The 24464-nt window shown below is 41.2% G+C and overlaps 1 protein-coding gene across 1 annotated transcript in view; it reads left to right on the top strand.

Moving 5' to 3' along the window:
* CYB5RL (cytochrome b5 reductase like) overlaps window positions 1-20144 on the top strand; it is a 33493-nt gene extending 13349 nt beyond the window's left edge. The window contains exons 5-7 of the mRNA XM_089666591.1: window positions 10476-10580; window positions 15236-15439; window positions 19178-20144. Coding sequence (XP_089522717.1) covers window positions 10476-10580; window positions 15236-15439; window positions 19178-19381 — 513 coding nt within the window. The 3' untranslated portion in view covers window positions 19382-20144. The remainder of the gene's footprint in view (window positions 1-10475; window positions 10581-15235; window positions 15440-19177) is intronic.
* The last annotated feature ends 4320 nt before the right edge of the window (window positions 20145-24464 follow it).

Below are 24464 nucleotides of genomic sequence, written 5' to 3'. Positions count from 1 at the left end.
TGGTGAGGAGACATCACATTGCTTCCTCGCCACCTTTTGGTAGCCTCTGAAGTGCAATCCGAACGTCAGGTTTCAGAGAAAGAAAGATTAGGCACATGTCTAAATCTGCCCTTAGGCTAGGCTCACACCTATGCAGGTTGCATTTGAGCCATTTCTGCATTGCGTTTTGCGTTGCGTGTTTGCACCTGCATTTTTGTCGCGTTTTTTTTTTTTTTCTTTCATTTTTTTTTTATTTTTCTTATTGCTTGGCAGTTTAAAAACGCAGAAAAAATGCAATGCATGCTTTTCTGCAGCGTTTCCATTGAAATCTGTAGAAACAAAAACGCAACTTTTTGCATTCAAAAAAGTCCCTGACCCTTTCCAAAAAAAGCATCGGGTAAAAACGCACAGGTGTGAACATGTCCCATAGGAAATCATGTTAAATGGACTGTACTGTGTTTCTGCAAAACGCTGCAGAAACCGCTTTGGTGTCAACATAGTGTTAAGGTGGCCATAGATGATTTGTATTTTTAGTTTAGCCAGCGGGCCAAATGAGAAAAAAGAAACAGATGCCTCCATCCACACAATCAAGCTTGATAGAGGTATAGCATTGCTGGGATGTTGTATTCTAAAAGCAGGCCTCCTCTGTTGTCAAAATACACCGACCAACAGCTGCAGCCCCTAGTCGGCAATCACTTTCTAATGATTGATATCTGTGAACAAGAACCGCTACACATTGATCAACATTCAGCTGATCCCTGCTAAACCATCCAAATTTCATCCATGGCCACCTTTACCAGTGGTTTGTTGTCACTGCTGCCCATCCCCACCAATCTGCACCACTTACCCGGTCTTCCGGATCCTAGAGACGGGTACTGAGGGCAGCACAGCAATAGGCTCCTGCTACCGTGACTCAAGTTGATGGGAGAAGGAAGCAGGGCAAGGCTTGCCAGGCGCTGTGTGTGTCTACAGATGCATACACACAGGTGTCTCCTAAGGAGCTGTCTTACTAAGGAGACACCAGCTGCAGGAGCTGAAAAGAGGCAGTTTAAAAAAGAATTCATTGTACAATGTGAGTATGGATCCCCCCCCACAATAAATGTAGGTGTTTACTATCACTTTAACCTTATAAATAGTGTATATACTGTAGGTAAAAGTTCAGATTCAAGCTGAACTCCGGCCTTCCCTTCAATCTTGCACAGTTGTACAGACCCCTCTCCTGGACTGAAATGACTACTCTGATGAAGTGTGTGTATATGGGGGGTGGGGGCTGAACCAAGAAAGGCAAAATATAAGCAGATTCAACTTCAGCTTTAAAATATCTCTTAACCACTTGATGACCGGGCTATAGCCAAATGACGGCTACAGTGTGGTCATCTAGTTTTGGGAGGGCATCATATGATGTCCTCCAGAACTGCGCCTCCCACACGCCCCCTGGAGCGTTCACCCGGTGAGCTCTGTGATTGCTGTGTCTGTCGGAAACAGCTGATCACATGACATGATAAAAGACCAATCACAGTGCCCTTTTACCACGTGATCAGCTGTGACCAATGACACAGCTTATCACAGTGTAAATTCAGTTGCCAGTGATCAGCTGCACTTTCCTCACACTGTCACAGTGTGAGGAAAGAGGAGAGACAGTAATTGGCAAATGTATGTAAAAAAATCAGAGAGAGTCCAGTACAGCCCCCAGCCCCAACAGTGTCCATCAATGCTGCCAGTCAGTTTTTATCAGTGCCACCAGTCAGTTTCTATCAGTGCCACCAGTCAGTTTCTATCAGTGCCGCATACGGTCAGTGCCCATCATTCAACCTCATCAGTGCCTCCTCGTCAGTGCTGCCTATCGGTGCCCATCAATGTAGCCTCACCAGCACACATTCTGTTAAATTTTATAACAGAAACTAATAAAAAAAATAATTTTTTTTTAATTTTTGGTCTTTTTTTGTTTGTTTAGCAAAAAAAAAACAAAAACAGTGATGGTTAAATACCACCAAAAGAAAGCTCTATATGTCTAAAAAAAAAAATTTTCATATGAGTACAGTGTTGCATGACCGCACATTAGTCATATAAAGTGTGACAGCACTGAAAGCTGAAAATTGACCTGGGCAGGAAAGGGATGAATGTGCCCGGTAGGCAAGTGGTTAAACTGGTTGTAAACCTCAGACATGAAATATGAACAAAGCATATTCATCTATTGTGTGTACTTGCCTCAGTCCAGAACACTAAGTGTCATTTTTTATCTGTTGCCCAGTTCCTCTGTTATCTGCATCAATCACTTCTGACAAGGTTTCCTGACACCAAGGGAAAAATGGTGACGGGATGGAGCTCCAGCACACAACCTGTAATTGACAGCATCTGCTCCGTTCCTCTGAGCTGTGTGAAGAAGGGGGGGGGGTTGTCCCTTCCCTCCAATCAGTTCTGAAAGCTCTCATACTGAGCTCCCCGCTCCCTACCGTTTGGTAGCTCAGACAAGCTTTATAATTTCTGGACTTTGAACGGAACTAGAGAAGAGAGGGCTGCAGATAGCCAGGTACAACTTATGTAGGAGGATTTGCTTTATCTCTGTAGCCAGTCACCTTACTGGGTATATGTAAGAGTTTGCAACCAGGTTAGTGCAAAATTAGGCTGTCATTGTTATTAACAGCAAACCCCACTGCATTTTTTTCTTTTAGAAGAGTTGGGAAAGGCCTGAAGTTGTGTCGGCTTCTTACGGCTGTCTGTATTCCCCGAATGCTAGCATTAGATTGTGTAATTAACTTAATTGTCCGCTCATCCTATGAAGTGCTGCAGCAAACATATACATGATGTAAATACAGACACATAATACTCCTGTAATTGAAGAAACAGAAATGTATATGATATCAGCTGTCGGCACTCTTACTAACCTAAAGAATGGCCGGCTGTGTCTTCTGATCCCCGGAGTCACCTTACACCAGAGTCTATTCTTCTCCATCACCTTTAAATGATATTTTATAAAACATTTACTGCACGTCCTGCTCCTGCAGCCATAACTAACCTCCTACAGTGTCTGTATCAGGCTCTACATTCAGAGAAATGCTACTACAGAGAAATTATGTGAATAAGTCAATTTTATACCCCTCTTTTTTGAAAGTCACAACTTTATAAATTGATTGTTTACATCATTTTTTTTCAATATCAGTTTAGTCTTTATTTTAAAGATAAATATTTAATACAAAGTACTCAGGATGTTTTTGCAGCCACTTTTTAGGGGGTTGTTGTTTCAGGCTTTTTATTGTTTGTTTTTTTACAGTGTTGTTTGGAAGCTATGTAAGCCTTTCCCACCAGCCGTGATCTGCCTACATTGCATAGAGACCCAGTGCTGCAATCTCAGTCCATAAATTCCTGCACTCCCTGCATGCTTTGCAGCTTGTACTCTGTTCATTCCTTTGGTTTACTTTTAAAATCTAAGGTCTACATTTCTCATGGTACCTTGCTGCCAGCAAACCGTGATTCCTGTACTGACTCTGCCTCCTCAAACTCCTCCTTTCAGCTCCTCTGTAGGTCAGAAAGCAGGTTCTGTGAAATGTGTGATACAGCAGTGCCTACTTGCAGGGCATAGTAAATTTATGTCACAGAATTTGGATGAAGTAAATGTGTGGGGATCTTCACAAAGTGATTTTACAAATTTCAAAATTGTTAGGAATAATATGTAGTGGGCAGCACAGTGGCTAAATGGTTAGCACTTCCGCCTGCCAGTACTAGGGTTGTTGGTTCGAATCCCAACCACGGCACCACCTGCCTGGAGTTTGCATATTCTCCCTGTGCCTGCGTGGATTTCCTCCGGGTTCTCCAGTTTCCTCCCACACTCCAAAGACATGCTGGTAGGTTAATTGGATCCTGTCTAAATTGGTCCTAGCATGTGTATGTATGAATGTGAGTTAGAGACCTTAGATTGTAAGCCCCTTGAGGGTTAGGGACTGATGTGAGTGCACAATATATATGTAAAAGTGCTGCGTAAATTGAAGGGCCTATATAAGTACCTGTAGTAGTAGTAATCAGGGGCGGACTGACCATTTGGAAACGTGGGCACTGCCCGAGGGCCCAGGGTCAGTAGGGGGCCCCATGAGATGCCCCTGGTACCGTTTTCATAGGCTCATAGGCTTTTTTGAGTTTAGGCAAGGACACAGGGGCCCCATGATCCCCTATTGCCCGGGGGCCCCATGAGTTGTCAGTCCACCCCTGGTAGTAATAATAATTATCTCCGTATAAATAATTGAAATTCAGTGTGGAAATTATGAGTCTACATTTTGACCATGGATTTACTTTAAGGTCTGTTTTACAGACCATGTCCATCTGATCCTCCGGTGTTTGCTTTTATTTGGAATTTGTCGTCTGGTGGTAGCAAATAGTAAATATGAAACGTGTACTGTACTAAGTTATGTTTACCTGATTAAAAAGGAGTATAAAGGGTTTCTTCTACAGTGGGGAAAATAATTATTTGATATTCTGCAGATTTTGTAAGTTTGCCCGGCTTACAAAAAAATGAAGGGTCCATAATTTTTATCATAGGTGTATTTTAAATGATAAAGACAGAATATCAACAAAAAATCCAAAAAAACCACATAATACAAATGTTATAAGTTGAGTTGCAGTTCAGTGAGTAAAATAAGTATTTGATCCCCAAGCAAAATATGACTTAGTACTTGGTGGAGAAACCCTTATTGGCAAGCACAGAGGTAAGACTTTTCTTGTAGTTGGTTACAAGGTTTGCACACATCTCAGGAGGGATTTTGGTCCACTCTACAGATCTTCTCTAAGGTTTCTTGGCTGTCGCTTGGCAACTCAAAGTTTCAGCTCCCTCCATACATTTTGTATAGGATTAAGGTCTGGAGACTGGCTAGGCCACTTCATGACCTTAATGTGCTTCTTCTTGAGCCACTCCTTTGTTGCCTTGGCGGTATGTTTTGGGTCATTGTCATGCTGGAAGACCCATTCACGACCCATCTTCAGTGTTCTGGCTGAGGGAAGAAGGTTCTCATCCAGTATTTTACAATACATGGCCCCCTCTATTTTCCCCTCAATGTGGCAAAGTTGGCCTGTACCATTAGCAGAGAAACAGCCCCAAAGCATAATGGTTCCACCTCCGTGCTTGACTGTAGGGATGGTGTTCTTAGGGTCATAGTCATCATTTTTCTTCCTCCAAACACGGCAAGTCTAGTTAATGCCAAAGAGCTCAATTTTGGTCTCATCTGACCACAGCACTTTCTCCCAATCCTTCTCTGAATCATTTAGATGTTCAATGGAAAACTTCAGACAGACCTGGACATGTGCTTTCTTGAGGAGGGGGACCTTGCTGTTGCTGCAAGATTTCAATCCATGGCGACGTATTGTGTTACCAATGGTTTGTTTGGTGACTGTGGTCCCAACTGCCTTGAGATCATTCATAAGCTCATCCCGTGTAGTTCTGGGCTGATCCCTCACTTTTCTCATGATCATCCTTACCCCATGAGACAAAATCTTGCATAGAGTTCCAGACCGAGGACGATTGATGGTTATTTTGTATTTCTTCCATTTGCGAATGATCGCCCCAACAGTTGTTGCTGATGATCTTGTAGCCCATTCCAGCCTGTGCAGGTCTACAATCTTGTCCCTGACATCCTTTGACAGTTCTTTGGTCTTGCCCATGATGGTGAGGAAGAATGAGATTCTGTGCACAGGTGTATTTTATACACATAAAGAGTTGTTGTTAGGACCATCTTCTTAAATTGACAGGACTAACCTGTGTACCACATGAGCCCATAGCCAGTCTGTGGGAGCCAGAATTATTGACAAAGAAATGGAAAACTGAAATCTTCCTGCGCTTGGGGAGTTGGCCCAAAAATAGTTAATGGGCTGTAGTCAAAACTTGGCCTTCATGGGGTTCAGTTGCCTTGCTGCTCTCACAAGACTAGGGGGGGGGGGGTCTGGGAGCACTGCAATAACAATAAACAAACAGAGGGAGCACTGGCCTAGTGCATTATCCTTTAAAATCTTTATTATGTAAAAAGGTATTATACTCAAAAAGTAATTAAAAGTACAAATTCATCTCATGAGTGCAGCAGAAACAGTCCGCGTTTCGAGGACTTATCCTCTTCCTCAGAGCCTCAGTCCAGAGCAGTATTCTCTGAGGAAGAGGATAAGCCCTCAAAATGCATCAGCCTGTGGATGTTCCATCGTTCTCTTACATCTTGATGTTTGCGGACTGTTTGTGCTGTACTCGTGAGATGAATTTGTACTTTTAATGACTTTGTGAGTATAATACTTACCTTTTTACATATTAAATATTTTAACCACTTCCAGTCAGGACACTTTTACCCCCTTCCTGTCCAGGACAATTTTCAGCTTTCAGTGCTATGACACTTTGAATGACAATTGCGCGGTCATGCAACACTGTATCCATATGAAATTTTTAGCATTTTTTTTGAGACAGATAAAGCTTTATTTTGGTGGTATTTATTCACCGCTGGGATTTTAATTTTTTTTGCTATGTAAATGAAGTCCAAACATTTTGAACAAAAGTGTTTTTCTTATAAAATTTTGCAAATAAATAATATTTCATCATAAATCTTGGTCAAAATTTATTCCGTTACCTTTTTAGTAAAAAAAAAATAACCTAAATTAGTTTATAACCAAAAATTATAATTTTTAAGCAGTTTTTTTTTTACATTTTGATTTTTCTTTTATATTATTATTTGTGTTTTTTTTTTAACATACTATCACCCTAGCAGTACAGTGTCACCATGGTGACACTGTACTACTTGTGGGGCGGTGATGCTTTTTTTTTTTTTTTTTTTTTTACACTGATTGCTTTTACACCCATAAAGGCTGTAAAAGCAATCATTTCTCCTTTTCTCTGGCGCTGCATTCTTGCAGCCATTGAGAACTACTGTGTGAGCTGTGATTGGTCACAGCTTGTCACATGGTACAAGGCTGTTGTGAACAGCCTTGTACCATGTGACCTCTGTGATCATTCACAGATTTGACACGTAGTAAGCAATGATGTCAAAAGTGACATCTTGCTTACTACTCTGCACAGAGGTCCCGTCCGACGATCGGTGCTCCACTGTGTCCGGAGGACACAGCGGGCACCGGATCGCGGTGCTGTGCGCTCCCAGGGAGCGCGCACAAGCAGGGGGCGGGGAGGCCATTTCTAAACGACCACCCGACCCTGCACTGCCACTGTCCGGCCGTTTTATATACAACAGCCAGACGGGAGGTGGTTAAAGGATAATGCACTAGGCCAGTGCACCCTCTGTTTGTTTATTGTTATTGCGGAGCCAGAATTATTGTTGGTTGGCAGGGGATCAAATACTTTTTTTACCCCCTGAACTCCAATTTATAACATTTGTTTCATGTTTTTGTTTTTTTTCTGGATTTTATTGGTTGATTTTCTGTCTCTAGTATTTAAAATACACCTATGATAAAAATTATAGACCCTTCATTTCTTTGTAAGTGGGCAAATGTAAAAACATTTGCAGGAAATCAAATGATTTTTTTCCCCACTGTATTTATATCCTACAGGTGTGGTGAGCTTTCAGAAAGTGCGCCAATCCTGTAGGATATAATAGGTATATGGCTAAGCGCAGCAAACCTGCAGAAAAGCTGCAGGTACACTGCACTGCACCCGTGGTGTGGGTAAACTGCAGCAGATCAGTGTGAAAGCAGCCGTATACTACTATGCCCAGTGTATTGCTTCTCACTGACCTGAACATCTTTTTCCTGCTCCTGGCACCACCCTGGAGACCGCTAGCCGGGATAAGAGGTGGAGTGCAGTTGGTATCCCTCCACATGGGACAGAAGCCGGCACTACAGAGGAGGCATCCGCTTATGCAGCTCTTGATCCCTACTACAGCTCCAGCTTTACAAGTAGTCCCTCTGCATTGCACTACCAGTCACCTGGCTGTGATCTGCTGGTTGCTGACCCCCCGCATTAGATGATGCATTAATATGCTGCATTTGGCAGCACAAATGTGATCAGATTGTCCTAGACACAGCCAAAAAACACATTTAGTACTGGTCACTACAGAGGGATGAATTGAGGAGTTTTAGGACAGCCTTGTATTGTACAGGTAATCTAAAAAGATGTTCTTGGACTTTACATGTAGCCATGACTTGTCTGTCTTCTGGCACCATTCTTGCATCACTATTGTAGAATTAGATGTTCTTGAGTATTCTGAGCGTTCATCTTCATGTCATGCCTATTTAAAGAGGGAGATTTGTCAAGATGTTGCCAGCTTCTCTTATCTCTTTGAGAATATTAAAGTACATGTAAACCCTCAGCTTGTAAAACAACCCATTCAGTTTAAAATAGAAATAAAAGGTAAAACACTTGCCTAGATATACAAAACATTACACATATATTTTATTTCCCTTTTTAAGAAGTGATCACATACCCTCTGTTCTCAGCTGTTTTAGAGAGGTGGGGGAGGATAAACAGAAGCACACTGGTCTTCAAAGTGAATGGCTGCACAGGGGGGCGTGTCAGGAAAAGTGTAATCATTGGAGGAGAACAGGCTGCGTTCCCAGCACAGCTAGAGAACTGACCACACTGTGCTCTCATGCCTAGTGTGGTCAGTTTTTAATAGGAAAGCAGAGGGACTGACAGGAACACCAGGGATTTCACAAAAAGGAAGAAATGCAAAGAATACAGGGTACTTTTTTCATACAGGTACATGGTACAGCAGGTATATATCAGAAATATGAAATGTTGGGTTTACATATTCTTTAATCAGACAAGGTTTTCTAACTTTACCTAACTGTATAATCAATGCCTGAGAGCAGTTGGCCAGAGATGTGAGATAATACCCCAGTACCGCAGAAAACAGCCCTACTGGGTGACTGTAATCTCATGTCTGTGGCCAATTTTATACTTTAATCCAAGGCTTGAGATTTCCACTTGCCTGCTCGCCAATGGCGAGTGGAAATTACGGTGTCCCTAGGGCCGTCTTACTGAGCAGGCTCGGAGCTCAGGCAGGATCTGTCATTGGCACTGGGAGCCGTCAGACTGCTCAATAGCTGAGCGCAGTGAAAGAAATGGAAGGAGTGTGTTCTGTGCTCTCTGCCTCCCCCTAGAGTGCAGTACCCGACTCTATGAGTGAACAACGAAGTACTGCAACTTTTTATAGGGGGCGTGTGTGCGTGTATATACATGTGTATGTACATGTGTGTATCTGTACATGTGTCTGCGTGTATGTACATGTGTCTGTGTGTGCATGTACGTGTGTATGTGTTTGTGTGTATGTACGTACATGTGTCTGTGTGTATGTACATGTGTCTATGCTTGTGTATTTCTGTGTATGTACATGTATCTGTGTGTATGCATGTCTGTACGTGCCTGTGTGTGTATACATGTGTCTGCATGTGTGTGTGTGTGTACATGTCTCTGTGCGTGTATGTATGTGTGTACATGTCTCTGTGTGTGTATGTGTCTGTGTGTGTGCGTGTGTACATGTTTCTGTGTGTGTATATGTACATGTCTGTGTGTGTGTGTACAGGTTTCTCTGTTTGTGTGTGTTTGTTGGTGGCGAGTAACTCTTAAGGCCTGGCAAGTAGCTGAGGACTTGAAATTTTAAGCCCTGCTTTAATCTATTCATAACATACTGAAAGAGGATTGTTATCCCCGTGGATTATAAATAACAAATATAGAAAAGATACTTAAATGATTAGACCAGCTTTTCTCAAAAAAGGTTCCCTGGTACCTTAGGGTTCCTCCAGATGTTGCTAGGGGTCCCTTGAGCAGGGAGGAATAGTGGTGTGATGTACTACTATGCACTACTATGTGAATGTAAGTAGCCAATTTTCCACTGACATCCAATGTAAGGGGTCACTTCTACAATAATCACCAAAATAAAAGGGTACTATACTGTTTAACAATGTAATGAGTACTTCTCCAATGAGTGATACCCACACTGAACACCTCAGTAAGGGGGCATGTCTCCTCTGGTACTAATGTAAGGGGGTGCAGTTTCACTATTATTACCACTATTTTATTTAATTTCAGGAATAATACTAAAAATATTTTGTTTTTACTTAGCAGGGGACCGTTTTAACATAACCTCTGGGTGTCAAATACTCTAGATACACCACATTCTTTATGTAAATCTTTTTACAACTCATTGATATTATTTTTAGCAGGGGCTTCTTGAGGCCTGATATTTATTTCAAGAGTTCCTCCAAGGTTCATCCATCTGATTCACATGACATGAGACTATCTAAGGAACCGGTTCATGTATGTGCGGGGCTGCCACAGTGCAATTTTAAAAAGAGCCAGGTACGAGTCAGTCCGGTTCAGGCGTGATTTCAATACACTTTAAAAATTTGCACCTGAATCGCACCTGAACCACTGAAAGAAACAGCACTGGACTCCTTTTACAAATCGCACTGAAACCGACCTCGAACATATGTGAACCCGGTCTGAGAAAAGTTGGATTAGATGAGTAATAAAAACGTATGAACTTCCAGACCCCTTTTAATAATGTATGTGTCTGTTATTATAGGTCTATGAACATGGTCTGATGTCAGAGTACATAAAATGCTGGAGAGAAGGAGACTCTGTATCATGGAGGGGACCATTTGGAGGCTTTCCATACAAACCCAACAAGGTCAGGTTCAAGGTCTCTCATGTACAAGGTATAAAACATAACAATAAATTAACTGACTTTAAAATGGAAGGCATATTAAGTAAAACACAGTTGGAGAGGATCATTTGGATCCCACAAGAGTTTTGGGCATTGGATGAAAATAGTAGCACATTGACACGGGATGTATTGAGAGTTTGGGATGGTTTACACAAGTCCATGGGATGGAAATATAGTTCATTATTGTTGCCGTTGGTGGACACAGAATATTTTCCCCTGGGGAGAGGGAACGTTTTGGGAAAATGGTTTAAAGATAGAAATGCACGTTTGGGAGATATAGTAGACAAAGGGAGACACTTTGCAAGAATTAAAGAATAAAAGGGATTTGTTTTTTGTTTTAGATGAATTGAGATATTGCCAATTGGGACATCTTGTCTCAACGCTTCCTCAGCCTCTTGGGACGGTGGGGGACATGCTCCCATTTGGAAAACTGCTGAGTTCTAAGACGGGCTGTGGACATATAATATGTAAGATGTATAAGATCCTGGTGGGAGCTGGATCCCCATAATTCTTGAAAGGGTGGGAAAAATAATTGGGTGTAGAAATAAATGATCAACAGAAGAGGAAAATGTTTAAGGTGATGATCACGAATATAGTTGATAGGAATTCTAAATGTTTCTAAATGAATTCTAAATGTTTGTCTAGATGGTATTGTACTCGGAGTGGGGAACATAAACAGCGAGTAGAAGTATCACTTTTATGCTGGAGAGGATGTGGGGCAGTAAGGACAATGGCTCATATATAGTGGGAGTGCCCAAAAATTCACTTGTTTTGGCAGGAGATAATTCATCGTATACAGGAGATTTGGGGGACATCTATTCAGAAGGATCAGTGGGTGTGTCTTTTCAATAAAACAGAGATGTCAGTTAAACAATATAAAAATAGCCTATTATACCATCTGATTAGTGCTGCAAAAGGTTTAATCCCTAAGTGTTGGCAGGCTCAGGAACCTCCAACAATGAGGGATTGGATAGATAAAACTGAATATGTTAAGGGGATGGAGGAACTTTTGTTATATGGAAAAAGATGAAATGGAAAAATTTAGAAAGACATGGGGTAGATAGAATGTGTTTACAACATCAGAAAAATATTTAAAGTGGAATTCCACTCACGCTGTCAAAAAATAAAACTCAGCAGCTACAAAAACTGTAGCTGCTGACTTTTAAAAAACATACACTTACCTGTCTCACGGACCCGCGGTGTGTCCCCTGCAGCCCGTTGTACCAGCTGTCTTCTCTCCCTGGCGCCGGCATCTTCAGTGTGGGCACCCGGCTGTGACAGCTTGCGGCTTTACAGCCGGGTACCCACTGCGCATGCGCAAGTAGCTCTGCACTTCCTGAATGGTCCTGTAGTCTTATGGGACCTGTCATGTGTCCCTAAACACTTCGGGGAGGGAGGAAGGGAGGATACCTTCCGCTTCTGATCACCTAGGCAACCGGAATGGAAGTGGGAGCGGGTACCTGTCAAATTTGGGTACCTGCTCCCCCCCCCCCCCCCCCCGCCCTCCAAAGGTGCCAATCCTTAATGTGGAGCGGGGGACCAATCTTTAAAGCGGAACTTCCCCTTTTGGTGTGGAGCTCTGCTTTAAAAATGAAAGTCCCCCCGGTAGTAGAGTCAGAGAAGTTAAATGGATAAATAGACCTCTATACATGACTAGATCAATAGGAGGGGAAAGAGAGGATAGGACGAAATTGGACAGGGATTTTTGTACTGGGGGGGGGGGGGGGTTGGGAGGGAATGGGGATTAAGTATATGTGTATGATGTAATAAGAACTTATGGCTGTTTTGTAATGTACTTTTAAAGGAAAATTTAATAAAAGATATAATAATAAAAAAAAAAAAATGAACTGACTTGCAGGCTCTTTGTGGCAAGGACTGGTGGCTATGGATCTATGTTCTCTGTCATGATTTCCATAAAACATATAATACTATATGGTAAGGAACTATAATGATAGTTTGCTGTATTTGCCCATGTAACATGGTGAAAGCACATCAATTCAAGTGGATTTCCAACATTTGGGGAAAAAAATGATTAGACTCGCATCGGTGATACAAATAAAACACTAAGTAATATTTCCTTCTTTTAAAGTGTCTCTGTGCTGCTTTGTATTAGTTTTAAAGTTGTCCAAACAGCAGCTGGAGTGTGCATCACCTTGAGGGAGACCATCTCTGTATCAGAGATCCATGGAGACATCTCCATCCCTGCCTATAGGGGCTCAGTGGCTAACCACTTCTGCCTTGCAGCACTGGGGTCACCAGTTCAAGTCAGAAACAGAAAGCTATCTGTATGGAATTTGCAGGTTTCCTCCGGGTACTCTGGTTTCCTTCCACACTCCAAAGACATGCCAATAGGTTAATTGCCTCCTGTCTAAATTGGCCCCAGTAGGTATATATGTGAGACAGGGGCCTTAGATTGTAAGCTTCTTGAGGGCAGGGAGTGAAGTGAATGAATAGTATATAAAGCGCTGTGTAAATTGCTTTTGCTTTATAAAAAACCTATACTATACTATAATATAATGAGTGATCAGTAGGGAAAACAAACATTTATTTGGTCTGTGACTCTGATAGACAAGCTTTGCATTGCCTTGTGTGTGTGACTCAAAAAGTGAATTCAAAGTGGAATGTAATCAGAGCAGGCAGTGTAATATTCTTCTTATTACATTTTTTTATTGCTTATGATGGATGCTCAACTTGGCCCGCAGGGCCCTCTGATGTGGCCCTTGAACTTAAAACAGGGAAGAGCACTTCTCTTATATCCTGCTGTTTTGGTGCATTTTCTGAAAGTGTACCAAAACTTCTGAATGGAAGAGTTTTGGTGTCCATGGCGTCTATGGCAAAGCACAGCTAACCCGTAGGCGAGTCGCAGGTGCAATGTGCTGCACCCGCAGAGCAGGTAAACCGCAGCGCATCAGTGTGAAAGTAGCCTTATAGGGTGCTCAGGACAGTAGGAGCTCATTTACATCTGTGGTTTGGGGGGTGGCAAAACCCCATAGTTGAGATGTGTATTTAGCACACCCCCAACCACTGGTGTAGCGTCATGTGTTGTAATAGCGACCCGGCCCCATGCTCCAGGGGGCCCGTGCAGGCTCCCTGTCACATTCTGTTTTACACTTGGACAGCGGAGGCAGCATATACAGGAACCGATTCTCTCCATTTTCCTGCTGCAACCATTAAAAGCTGGCTTCTCCTCCCAACCCCCGATTCCCCTCCCCACTGGGCATTCAGCAGCTTCAGGAGGAAAATGTTCATTATACTATTCAAAATAAAAAATGGGAAATTCTGAACCATTTCATTTCATTGTGGCCCACGACCGGTTACCAAATCATTTGCTCGCTCTTCAAAATGCTGAGCACCCCTGGCTTATGAGGTTTGATAGCAAGAAATGTTTCATCGTGATCTTATGGTGGTGGGAGACAGTCCTGATCCGGAGTAGTGTGGACTACGTGGATGTGCTGACATGCCCACAGTGACTCCACTTTTTGAGCTTTAGTTGCAAAGTAATTTATTCATTTCTATTGAGGTGTTTTCCAGCATTTTCAGAACTTTCATCCTTTTTATTATCATTCCCTTTTTACCCCATTACCTAATACTTTAAAATCCCTCTGGGGTCTTTTCTCTTGAATTTTGTACCTGTATATTTGTTCTCATACCTGCTCCCAGGTACTCGGTTCTTTTTATGGTTATTGCACACTCAGGCTCCATGCACAATAGTTTTTTTTTAAGCTCCTAGAAGCTGTAATTAACATTTTTTTTTTCTGCTCATAGCTAAATAATGTTCTCCTATGTGTTCACGCACACTGATTTAGGCTATTAGCGCTTTTTGAGCTTCTGCATTTAGAAGCAGAAAAAAAATTGTTTTTGGATCGTTTTTTTCCAGCAGAAAAAAATGCTAAACTCTTCTAAAATGCTCCTAACAGCTTTTTTACATGTACTGTACCTTTCTACATGTACTGTTAAAACGCTACAAAAAATGCTATTACCAGCCTTTTTTATCCAGCGCTTTTTTCAGCGTTTTTTTTAGCTTAAAAAACCCGCTAGTGTGCATGGAGCCTCATAGTGTCTCTTCAACTAGAGATACCCTGAGAAATGTACGATTCACTCTGGGTATTGTAATTGTATAAATTCATACATGTCTATACGTTTAAAAAGTTTTTGAATAAAAAGAATTTGACAAAATGATTCATCGTGGTATTTTCATCAGGCCTATTCCTTACATCCTGTGAGCTTTGATGAATGATGGGACCAGGGGCGGACTGACCATTCGTGCACTCGGGCACTGTAGGGGGCCTCATGAGATGCCCCTGGTACGTTTCATTGGCTGTTTCATAGGCTTTTTTGGGTGTGGGCGAGGACACAGGGGCCCCATGATCCCCTATTGCCCGGGGGCCCTATGAGTTGTCAGTCCGCCCCTGGATGGGACATGTAATTGTATAGTCAAATACAAACCATTTCCTCTTGATTTTCAAAATTACAGCAGCTGGGGTGGAAACAAATGTTTGTAACATCTGCAGATCAGAAACTTAAAAAAAAAACGGAATAAAAGAGTTCTAAATTCTTGCAGTATATTAGAGATGTTTTTTTTCTAGATTTTCAATATGTATTCTTTTTGTATTTTCTAGTTTGGCGAGCTGCTTATGCTGTGCTCAGGAACCGGGCTGGCCCCAATGATACCAATCCTGACTGCTGTGACCGACAATGAAGACGATGAGACCTTCATCACTTTAGTTACTTGTTTCAGAACTTTTAAAAACATCTACATGAAGAATTTTCTGCAGGAACAAGCTCGATTCTGGAATGTCAGACTGTTTTATGTCTTTAGTCAGGTCAGTCTTCATGGTTCGGATTTAGATCATAGGTTACCTGGGCACACATCTGGTTCTCTGAAGTGAGGCTGTACTCAAATGTTGTATTATTCTGCCATTCCTAATCAGTAGTAATGTTTCTCCTTCAGAAATCACTGCTTTGGTGCCAGTGTCCAGACCAAAATCCAGATCGGTGATCACATGATCGCTACCTTAGGGGCATGGAATCCTGATGTTAAAACAGAACTTAACTGTATCTGAGTACTATGAACCGAAAATGCTATTTAATTCATTTTTATGATTCAAAGCAAGCTCACCCATCCATCCATTATTTATTTATTTATTTATTCAGGTACTTATATAGTGCTGTCAATTTACACAGCGCTGTACATATATATTGTACATTCACATCAGTCCCTAACCCTCAAGGAGTGTACAATCTAAGATCCATAACTTACATTCATACGTACACATACTAGGGCCAGTTTAGACAGGAGCCAGGTAACCTACCAGCATGTCTTTGGATTGTGGGAGGAAACCCACGCAGGCACTGGGAGAACATGCAAACTTCAGGCAGGTGGTGCCGTGGCTGGGATTCGAACCAACCACCCTAATACTGCCAGGCGGAAGTGCTAACCATTTCACCACTGTGCTGCCTTTTATGCTTTATTTTGTTGATCAGTCACTGCAAACACCCCCTGGCATTTCTTGCTGCGGCCACCTTGAATAAGGGCAGATGTAGGTACTTCCTGGAATCCATCTGCCCTTAGCTCAAGCATGCAGGAAAGGTATGCTTAGATGAGAAAGCTCCTCCTCCAGATGAAAGAAAAAAAAAAACTAAACATAAAGACTCCTGGGATGCATGACCTAAGTCAGAAACCAGCAAACAACTGAAAAATTAAAAAAAAAAAAAAAAAAAAGTTTAAGGGCCAGTTCACACCATAAAAACGCACTTTGAATGCATTCTGGATACGTTTTTGCTTTCAGTTCACACCACACGCCGTTCTGGTGCAGTTTTGATGCAGTTTGCTATGTTCCACAACAGTTCTGTGCAGAAAAAAATGCAGCGTGTTCTACTTTTTTTTTTTTTCTGCACCGGAAACTGACTGGAACTGAGTGTGAACTAAGGCCATTGGAATGCATGGAAAACACTGTGCATGCATTTTTGATGCAAAACAAATCTACTGGACTGCATCTAGTGTGAACTATCTCTAAAACAAATAAATATAATATACCTTTTTATTTAATAATGCTAGCAGCATGAGGATTAAAAATAGTTCATGTTGACTGAAAGAGTCTAGTTCCACTTTAAAGGTAGAGGTGACCAGTCAGCTCTTGCTGAATAGTGATGCTCCCCTCTGGCTGGGACCATACACGTGTACAAACATCTACTCCGCCAGCTCTAGTCATTTTTATATTTTCATTTTGGAAAGGTTTGTAAAAAGAGTTTTTTTTATTGTTTTCTGGGATCCCTTTGGGGAGATATTACTTTACTTCCTGTCCCACTGGGCAGAAAATCAGGGAAGCGGGTGTCACCAGGGCCGGTAATCACAGAGAGCAATAATAACTTGACAGAGGTTCTAATCCTTCCCAATTTTACTGAAAAAAGGGTTTAACTGCAGTCTGAATCAACACTGGAGAGAATTCCCATAATTCTCTGACCTGGAAGGGAAAATTTCTCCAACAGGGGCACAGAGTGAACTAAAAACCTTACAGGAGTTCTATGCTTTACCCAGTCTATCTAGTATTGGCTTTAACCTCCCTGGCGGTATTCCCGAGTGTAGCTCGGGGTAAAGTTTCAGCACCACAAGTGGTAACCCTGAGCTACACTCGGGAATACCTTGCAGCGCTGCTCTGGGATCCCTTCTGTACTTACCTTGTCCTTCGCTCCCGCGATGTCCCCCCTGCAGCGTCCCCGGCCATCTCCTCCGGCCGATGCCGGCATCTGTCTTCCGGATTCCATTCCCTGCGAGCTTCGGGACGTACGGGGGACGTAACTGGCGGGAAATTTAAAATTGTCAAAAAGTGACATTCACTCAGTACACTAAAATCACATAGTAAAACATTACTGTATCAAACCATTTCACATACATATTGTCCCTACTGCTTCGTCCTGTGCCCTGCCTGCATTTTTACTGTTCTTTCTGCCTGGAAACTGAGAAGCGTCCAAAAAGCGTCCCTTTAGGTCAAAAGCGGTTTTAGACCAGCTAGAGAACAGCGATAGTAAATCAGAACCACTAGCAGAATTGAGTGATAATGATTTGTGGGGAAATTCGTCATCAGACACTGAAAACAATTTTGCGACTTTGCGCAGTGATGGCGCTCTATTTCAAATTTCAGTGTTTTTGGTTTGATTATATTATTAAATTTATTATTATTATATTATTATTTTTTATTATTATTTATTATATTATTTATGATTTCGTGTTTCAAATTTTATCATACCCGGGATGTTTACTAGACTCTTGTTCGGACAGATTTCAGTGAGTTATTCTTAAAAATTACAGGCCTACAATAAAAAAAAAGACATATTTCCATGCAAAAAAATGTACCACTTTGAGCACAGAAATATGGATATAATCAGACCGCTAGGGAGGCTACAGAGACCCTGTCACCAACTTAAAAAAAAAAAATGGAGGTACAACTGCAGGAAAATTTCATATTAAAATCTTACTTGCAGCTTTTTTTCTCCCCATTAATTTTTTTTTTATTGCAAAAGTAAGGCGATAATTTAGCGTGTACAATATACCATAATTACAAGTGTGCAAGAAAGGTTGACATTGAACATTCAATGTACGGTATACAGGGTCACATGCTGATCATCTTTGGAAGCATAGCTTTCAGTGGCACACTTTTGGAATAATTGAGCTCCTAAAGTAGTTTAGTGGAAGAGGTGAAAGGTTATCGTGGTTGAGGCAGTCATAGGTGGCAGGAGCAGTGGGAGCTGAGTGATGTCATGATGGTTTGTGTCAAAGTGGCGGGGATTCTGTAGGGGTTAATTTTTTTAGGTAGGTTTTTATGGGAAGGTGCAATCTTGAAGGGAGAGGGAAGCTCAGGTGTCCTTAGGAGGGTGGGAGGGGTAGGACAACAGCAGGGTCTCTGAGACCATTCGCCACCTTCCATAAATCTTTTTTTATTAACTTTCCATTTGCATGCTTACTTGCTAGGAAAACCTGACCACTTAAAGTGTTAATCCCCTATTCCAGCCCTCTCCTACTTGCATGTCATAGCCATCTCTTCTTTTGGGAGTGTCTAATCTCTGTCTGTGCTGACCCAGCTCCTATGTCCCTCCTTTCACCTCCCTACATAAACTTTTGTGCAGCAGCTGGAGAAGGAGTGGAATAGAATATTATAGTGTCACTTGAGTGTCAGCTCTGAGTCTGCTGGAGCTGCTAATGTCACAAACAAGATGGTTTCTTCTAGCAGCAGTCTCATGGCTTTTGGTTGTCTACACAAAGGAAATCTTTACAGGTAAATAGCATACATAAAACACAATAAATGCACTTATATTATTATGAGAACATTGTGATGAAATGAATGGTCTGGTGACAGCGTGCAGTATGTAAATAGATGACATCTATCATTACGCTCCATTCTGACACAATGGCTTATACAAAGTTTCCATTTGGATGTCATCCTTTGACCTCCACAGATATCTGATGGTCTGGGGATCAGGCTCATTAGAATATTGTGTTTGCTATTCCCTTGTCCATTCCTTTTCATGATTTTAAACCTTTTTTTTTTTTTTTTTCTTTGTAGGAACAATCGTTAGAAAACCTACCCATGAGCTACATGAAGAACTCCAAGATTGGAAGGATCAACTCCACCTTTTTGGAGATAGTGTTGGGGACATGCAGAAGAAAACCCTACACACTCATCTGTGGCTCAGTCTCATTTACTGAGGACATGATAAGCATGGTAAATGAGCTGGGGTGCAACAAGGACTCTGTCTTTTCTTTTTAACATTTTTACATACTAAAGGAAACCTGTCATAAGAAAAAAATGGACAGATGTGTAGAAACAGAAATTGAGCGCCACAACCAGCAACTTTTCTAAGCTGTCTCATCAATATCAGGTTGCACCCCCAGAAAAACAGATGAGAGACCTCTAACTCACTCCGTAGGCTTCATTCACACAGCATATGCATATTTTCTGCTTGGAATGCAAATTCTTGCTGGCAGAGCTGGCGGAAGGTCCTGCGTAAAATACTGTATATGCCTAAAGTACTTGAGTTATAGACAGGTACAATTCTTCTGACTTCACATGTGAATGTGTGTACCTGTCTGCAGGTCTAAAATCTGTATGTGTGTACTCGTCTGCAGGTCTAAAATCTGTATGTGTGTATCTGTCTGCATGTATAAAATCCATATGTGTGTACTTGTCTGCAGGTCTAAAATCTGTATGTGTGTACCTGTCTGCAGGTCTAAAATCTGTATGTGTGTACCCGTCTGCAGGTCTAAAATCTGTATGTGTGTACCTGTCTGCAGGTCTAAAATCTGTATGTGTGTACCCGTCTGCAGGTCTAAAATCTGTATGTGTGTACCCGTCTGCAGGTCTAAAATCTGTATGTGTGTACCCGTCTGCATGTATAAAATCTGTATGTGTGTACCCGTCTGCATGTATAAAATCTGTATGTGTGTACCCGTCTGCATGTATAAAATCTGTATGTGTGTACCTGTCTGCATGTATAAAATCTGTATGTGTGTACCTGTCTGCATGTATAAAATCTGTATGTGTGTACCCGTCTGCATGTATAAAATTTGTATGTGTGTACCCGTCTGCATGTATAAAATCTGTATGTGTGTACCTGTCTGCATGTATAAAATCTGTATGTGTGTACCCGTCTGCATGTATAAAATCTGTATGTGTGTACCCGTCTGCATGTATAAAATCTGTATGTGTGTACCCGTCTGCATGTATAAAATCTGTATGTGTGTACCCGTCTGCATGTATAAAATCTGTATGTGTGTACCCGTCTGCATGTATAAAATCTGTATGTGTGTACCCGTCTGCATGTATAAAATCTGTATGTGTGTACCCGTCTGCATGTATAAAATCTGTATGTGTGTACCCGTCTGCATGTATAAAATCTGTATGTGTGTACCTGTCTGCATGTATAAAATCTGTATGTGTGTACCTGTCTGCAGGTCTAAAATCTGTATGTGTGTACCTGTCTGCATGTATAAAATCTGTATGTGTGTACCCGTCTGCATGTATAAAATCTGTATGTGTGTACCCGTCTGCATGTATAAAATCTGTATGTGTGTACCTGTCTGCATGTATAAAATCTGTATGTGTGTACCTGTCTGCAGGTCTAAAATCTGTATGTGTGTACCTGTCTGCAGGTCTAAAATCTGTATGTGTGTACCTGTCTGCATGTATAAAATTTGTATGTGTGTACCCGTCTGCATGTATAAAATCTGTATGTGTGTACCCGTCTGCAGGTCTAAAATCTGTATGTTTGTACCCGTCTGCAGGTCTAAAATCTGTATGTGTGTACCCGTCTGCATGTATAAAATCTGTATGTGTGTACCCGTCTGCAGGTCTAAAATCTGTATGTGTGTACCCGTCTGCATGTATAAAATCTGTATGTGTGTACCGGTCTGCATGTATAAAATCTGTATGTGTGTACCTGTCTGCATGTATAAAATCTGTATGTGTGTACCTGTCTGCAGGTCTAAAATCTGTATGTGTGTACCTGTCTGCATGTATAAAATCTGTATGTGTGTACCCGTCTGCATGTATAAAATCTGTATGTGTGTACCCGTCTGCATGTATAAAATCTGTATGTGTGTACCTGTCTGCATGTATAAAATCTGTATGTGTGTACCTGTCTGCAGGTCTAAAATCTGTATGTGTGTACCTGTCTGCAGGTCTAAAATCTGTATGTGTGTACCTGTCTGCATGTATAAAATTTGTATGTGTGTACCCGTCTGCATGTATAAAATCTGTATGTGTGTACCCGTCTGCAGGTCTAAAATCTGTATGTGTGTACCCGTCTGCAGGTCTAAAATCTGTATGTGTGTACCTGTTTGCATGTATAAAATCTGTATGTGTGTACCCGTCTGCAGGTCTAAAATCTGTATGTGTGTACCCGTCTGCAGGTCTAAAATCTGTATGTGTGTACCCGTCTGCATGTATAAAATCTGTATGTGTGTACCCATCTGCATGTATAAAATCTGTATGTGTGTACCGGTCTGCATGTATAAAATCTGTATGTGTGTACCCGTCTGCATGTATAAAATCTGTATGTGTGTACCCGTCTGCATGTATAAAATCTGTATGTGTGTACCCGTCTGCATGTATAAAATCTGTATGTGTGTACCCGTCTGCATGTATAAAATCTGTATGTGTGTACCCGTCTGCATGTATAAAATCTGTATGTGTGTACCCGTCTGCATGTATAAAATCTGTATGTGTGTACCCGTCTGCATGTATAAAATCTGTATGTGTGTACCTGTCTGCATGTATAAAATCTGTATGTGTGTACCTGTCTGCAGGTCTAAAATCTGTATGTGTGTACCCGTCTGCAGGTCTAAAATCTGTATGTGTGTACCCGTCTGCATGTATAAAATCTGTATGTGTGTACCCATCTGCATGTATAAAATCTGTATGTGTGTACCGGTCTGCATGTATAAAATCTGTATGTGTGTACCTGTCTGCATGTATAAAATCTGTATGTGTGTACCTGTCTGCAGGTCTAAAATCTGTATGTGTGTACCTGTCTGCATGTATAAAATCTGTATGTGTGTACCCGTCTGCATGTATAAAATCTGTATGTGTGTACCCGTCTGCATGTATAAAATCTGTATGTGTGTACCTGTCTGCATGTATAAAATCTGTATGTGTGTACCTGTCTGCAGGTCTAAAATCTGTATGTGTGTACCTGTCTGCAGGTCTAAAATCTGTATGTGTGTACCTGTCTGCATGTATAAAATTTGTATGTGTGTACCCGTCTGCATGTATAAAATCTGTATGTGTGTACCCATCTGCATGTATAAAATCTGTATGTGTGTACCGGTCTGCATGTATAAAATCTGTATGTGTGTACCCGTCTGCATGTATAAAATCTGTATGTGTGTACCCGTCTGCATGTATAAAATCTGTATGTGTGTACCCGTCTGCATGTATAAAATCTGTATGTGTGTACCCGTCTGCATGTATAAAATTTGTATGTGTGTACCCGTCTGCATGTATAAAATCTGTATGTGTGTACCTGTCTGCATGTATAAAATCTGTATGTGTGTACCCGTCTGCATGTATAAAATCTGTATGTGTGTACCCGTCTGCATGTATAAAATCTGTATGTGTGTACCCGTCTGCATGTATAAAATCTGTATGTGTGTACCCGTCTGCATGTATAAAATCTGTATGTGTGTACCTGTCTGCAGGTCTAAAATCTGTATGTGTGTACCCGTCTGCATGTATAAAATCTGTATGTGTGTACCCGTCTGCATGTATAAAATCTGTATGTGTGTACCTGTCTGCAGGTCTAAAATCTGTATGTGTGTACCTGTCTGCAGGTCTAAAATCTGTATGTGTGTACCCGTCTGCAGGTCTAAAATCTGTATGTATATGTACTGCCCTGAACACACTTTTTTTTTTTTTTTTATATGCCTCTAAACACAGCTCACATTTTCATTTGTAAATACAGCTGTGTGTATGGCTCCATTTATTCCTACTGGGGGAGATTTGCTAAAACTGGAGCACTCTGAATCCGGTGCAGAAGTACATGGTAGGCAATCAGCTTCTAACTTCAGCTTGTTCAATCCAGCTTTGACAATAAAACCTGGAAGCTGACTGGTTTCTAGGCAGAGCTGCACCAGATTTTGCACCATGCCGTTTTAGTACATAACCCCCCATAGTGCTGTATTCGAAGCATAGAAAACTATATGCTGTACAAATTTTAAACAGCATTTTCGACACCCATGCTAATGAGCCCTTACATGTCAAATTGTCACCTGACTCCGCAAAAAACAGCAATCAGGTGACTGCATCTATTCTGTATTGTACAAGGAAGGGGCAACATTGGAAAGTGCGTGGATGGACTTGCAGACACTGTATGTTTCCAGTATACTTTCTTTTAATAATGTATTCCATTTCTATGAAACGCAACAAAAAGAGCCTTGAAACTTCAATGATCAGCAAAATAAATACAAAAGGTCAGAGATAAATTATTTTGGTAAGTGTAGGAGAGAGATTATGGAAAATGGAATTATTTAATTTAAGAGCTATGTACATACATTGTACTATACATTCATGATCTATTTTATAAATTATTTAAAAACCTATTTTGGAGTCTCTGGTCTTATTTGAAGTTTGGGGATTATTATCGGATTACATTATCTAAACATTTATTGTCTATCCTTGAGGAAATAGATTTCTAGAAATGTTGTATTTTATAAATAAATTTGAGCCTCAACAACTGCCATCCCCTGTCCAATGACAGTTATTACAAGTACAACTAAAGGGATGGACACCTAGATATGTACTCAATGATTCCGTGCTGACATCTCATACATTTACATTTCAAGACAGAAGAGTTCTATTTATTAGGGAACTTTATACTTAGCAATTGCAGGACTTATTCTAATACTTGCAAATGCTAAATATAAAGTCCCTGAAATATCCAATGAAAGTGTAACTGTCAGCTACTGAGGCCAATGGAGAGGGTGGCAGTTGAGAAGAGCTGAATTAGCGGTTTTTAAACTAATTGATGGATATATAATTTTAAATTTGGCATAGCGTCTTTCATATATCCCCAATAAAAGGATAAGATTGCCTTTCTTCCTTTCCTGCTAGTATTATTAGAATTATTCCAGTACTCTGTCACTATTTTTGTCTCATGTCCTTTTTCAAGAAAAGAGTTCCTATTCTTAAAGTGTTTCTAAAGCTGGAACATTTTTTACCTTAATGCATTCCATAAAAAAAATATCTAGCCACTTGCTGTGTCTCCCCTACCTCCCTAAACACTTGCCTAAGTCCTGTATTGACCCAGCCCTATGCCCGTCTGCAATTCTTCTCCCCTGTCTTTCTCTTCTCACAG

This window comes from Staurois parvus, unplaced genomic scaffold (assembly GCF_062004578.1).
Source record: "Staurois parvus isolate SC_StPar_1 unplaced genomic scaffold, SC_StPar_1.0 ptg002753l, whole genome shotgun sequence".
In the NCBI taxonomy this organism is placed as follows: Eukaryota; Metazoa; Chordata; class Amphibia; order Anura; family Ranidae; genus Staurois; species Staurois parvus.
Note: the sequence above shows the minus strand (reverse complement) of the source record. Positions and strands in the feature narration are given on the sequence as shown.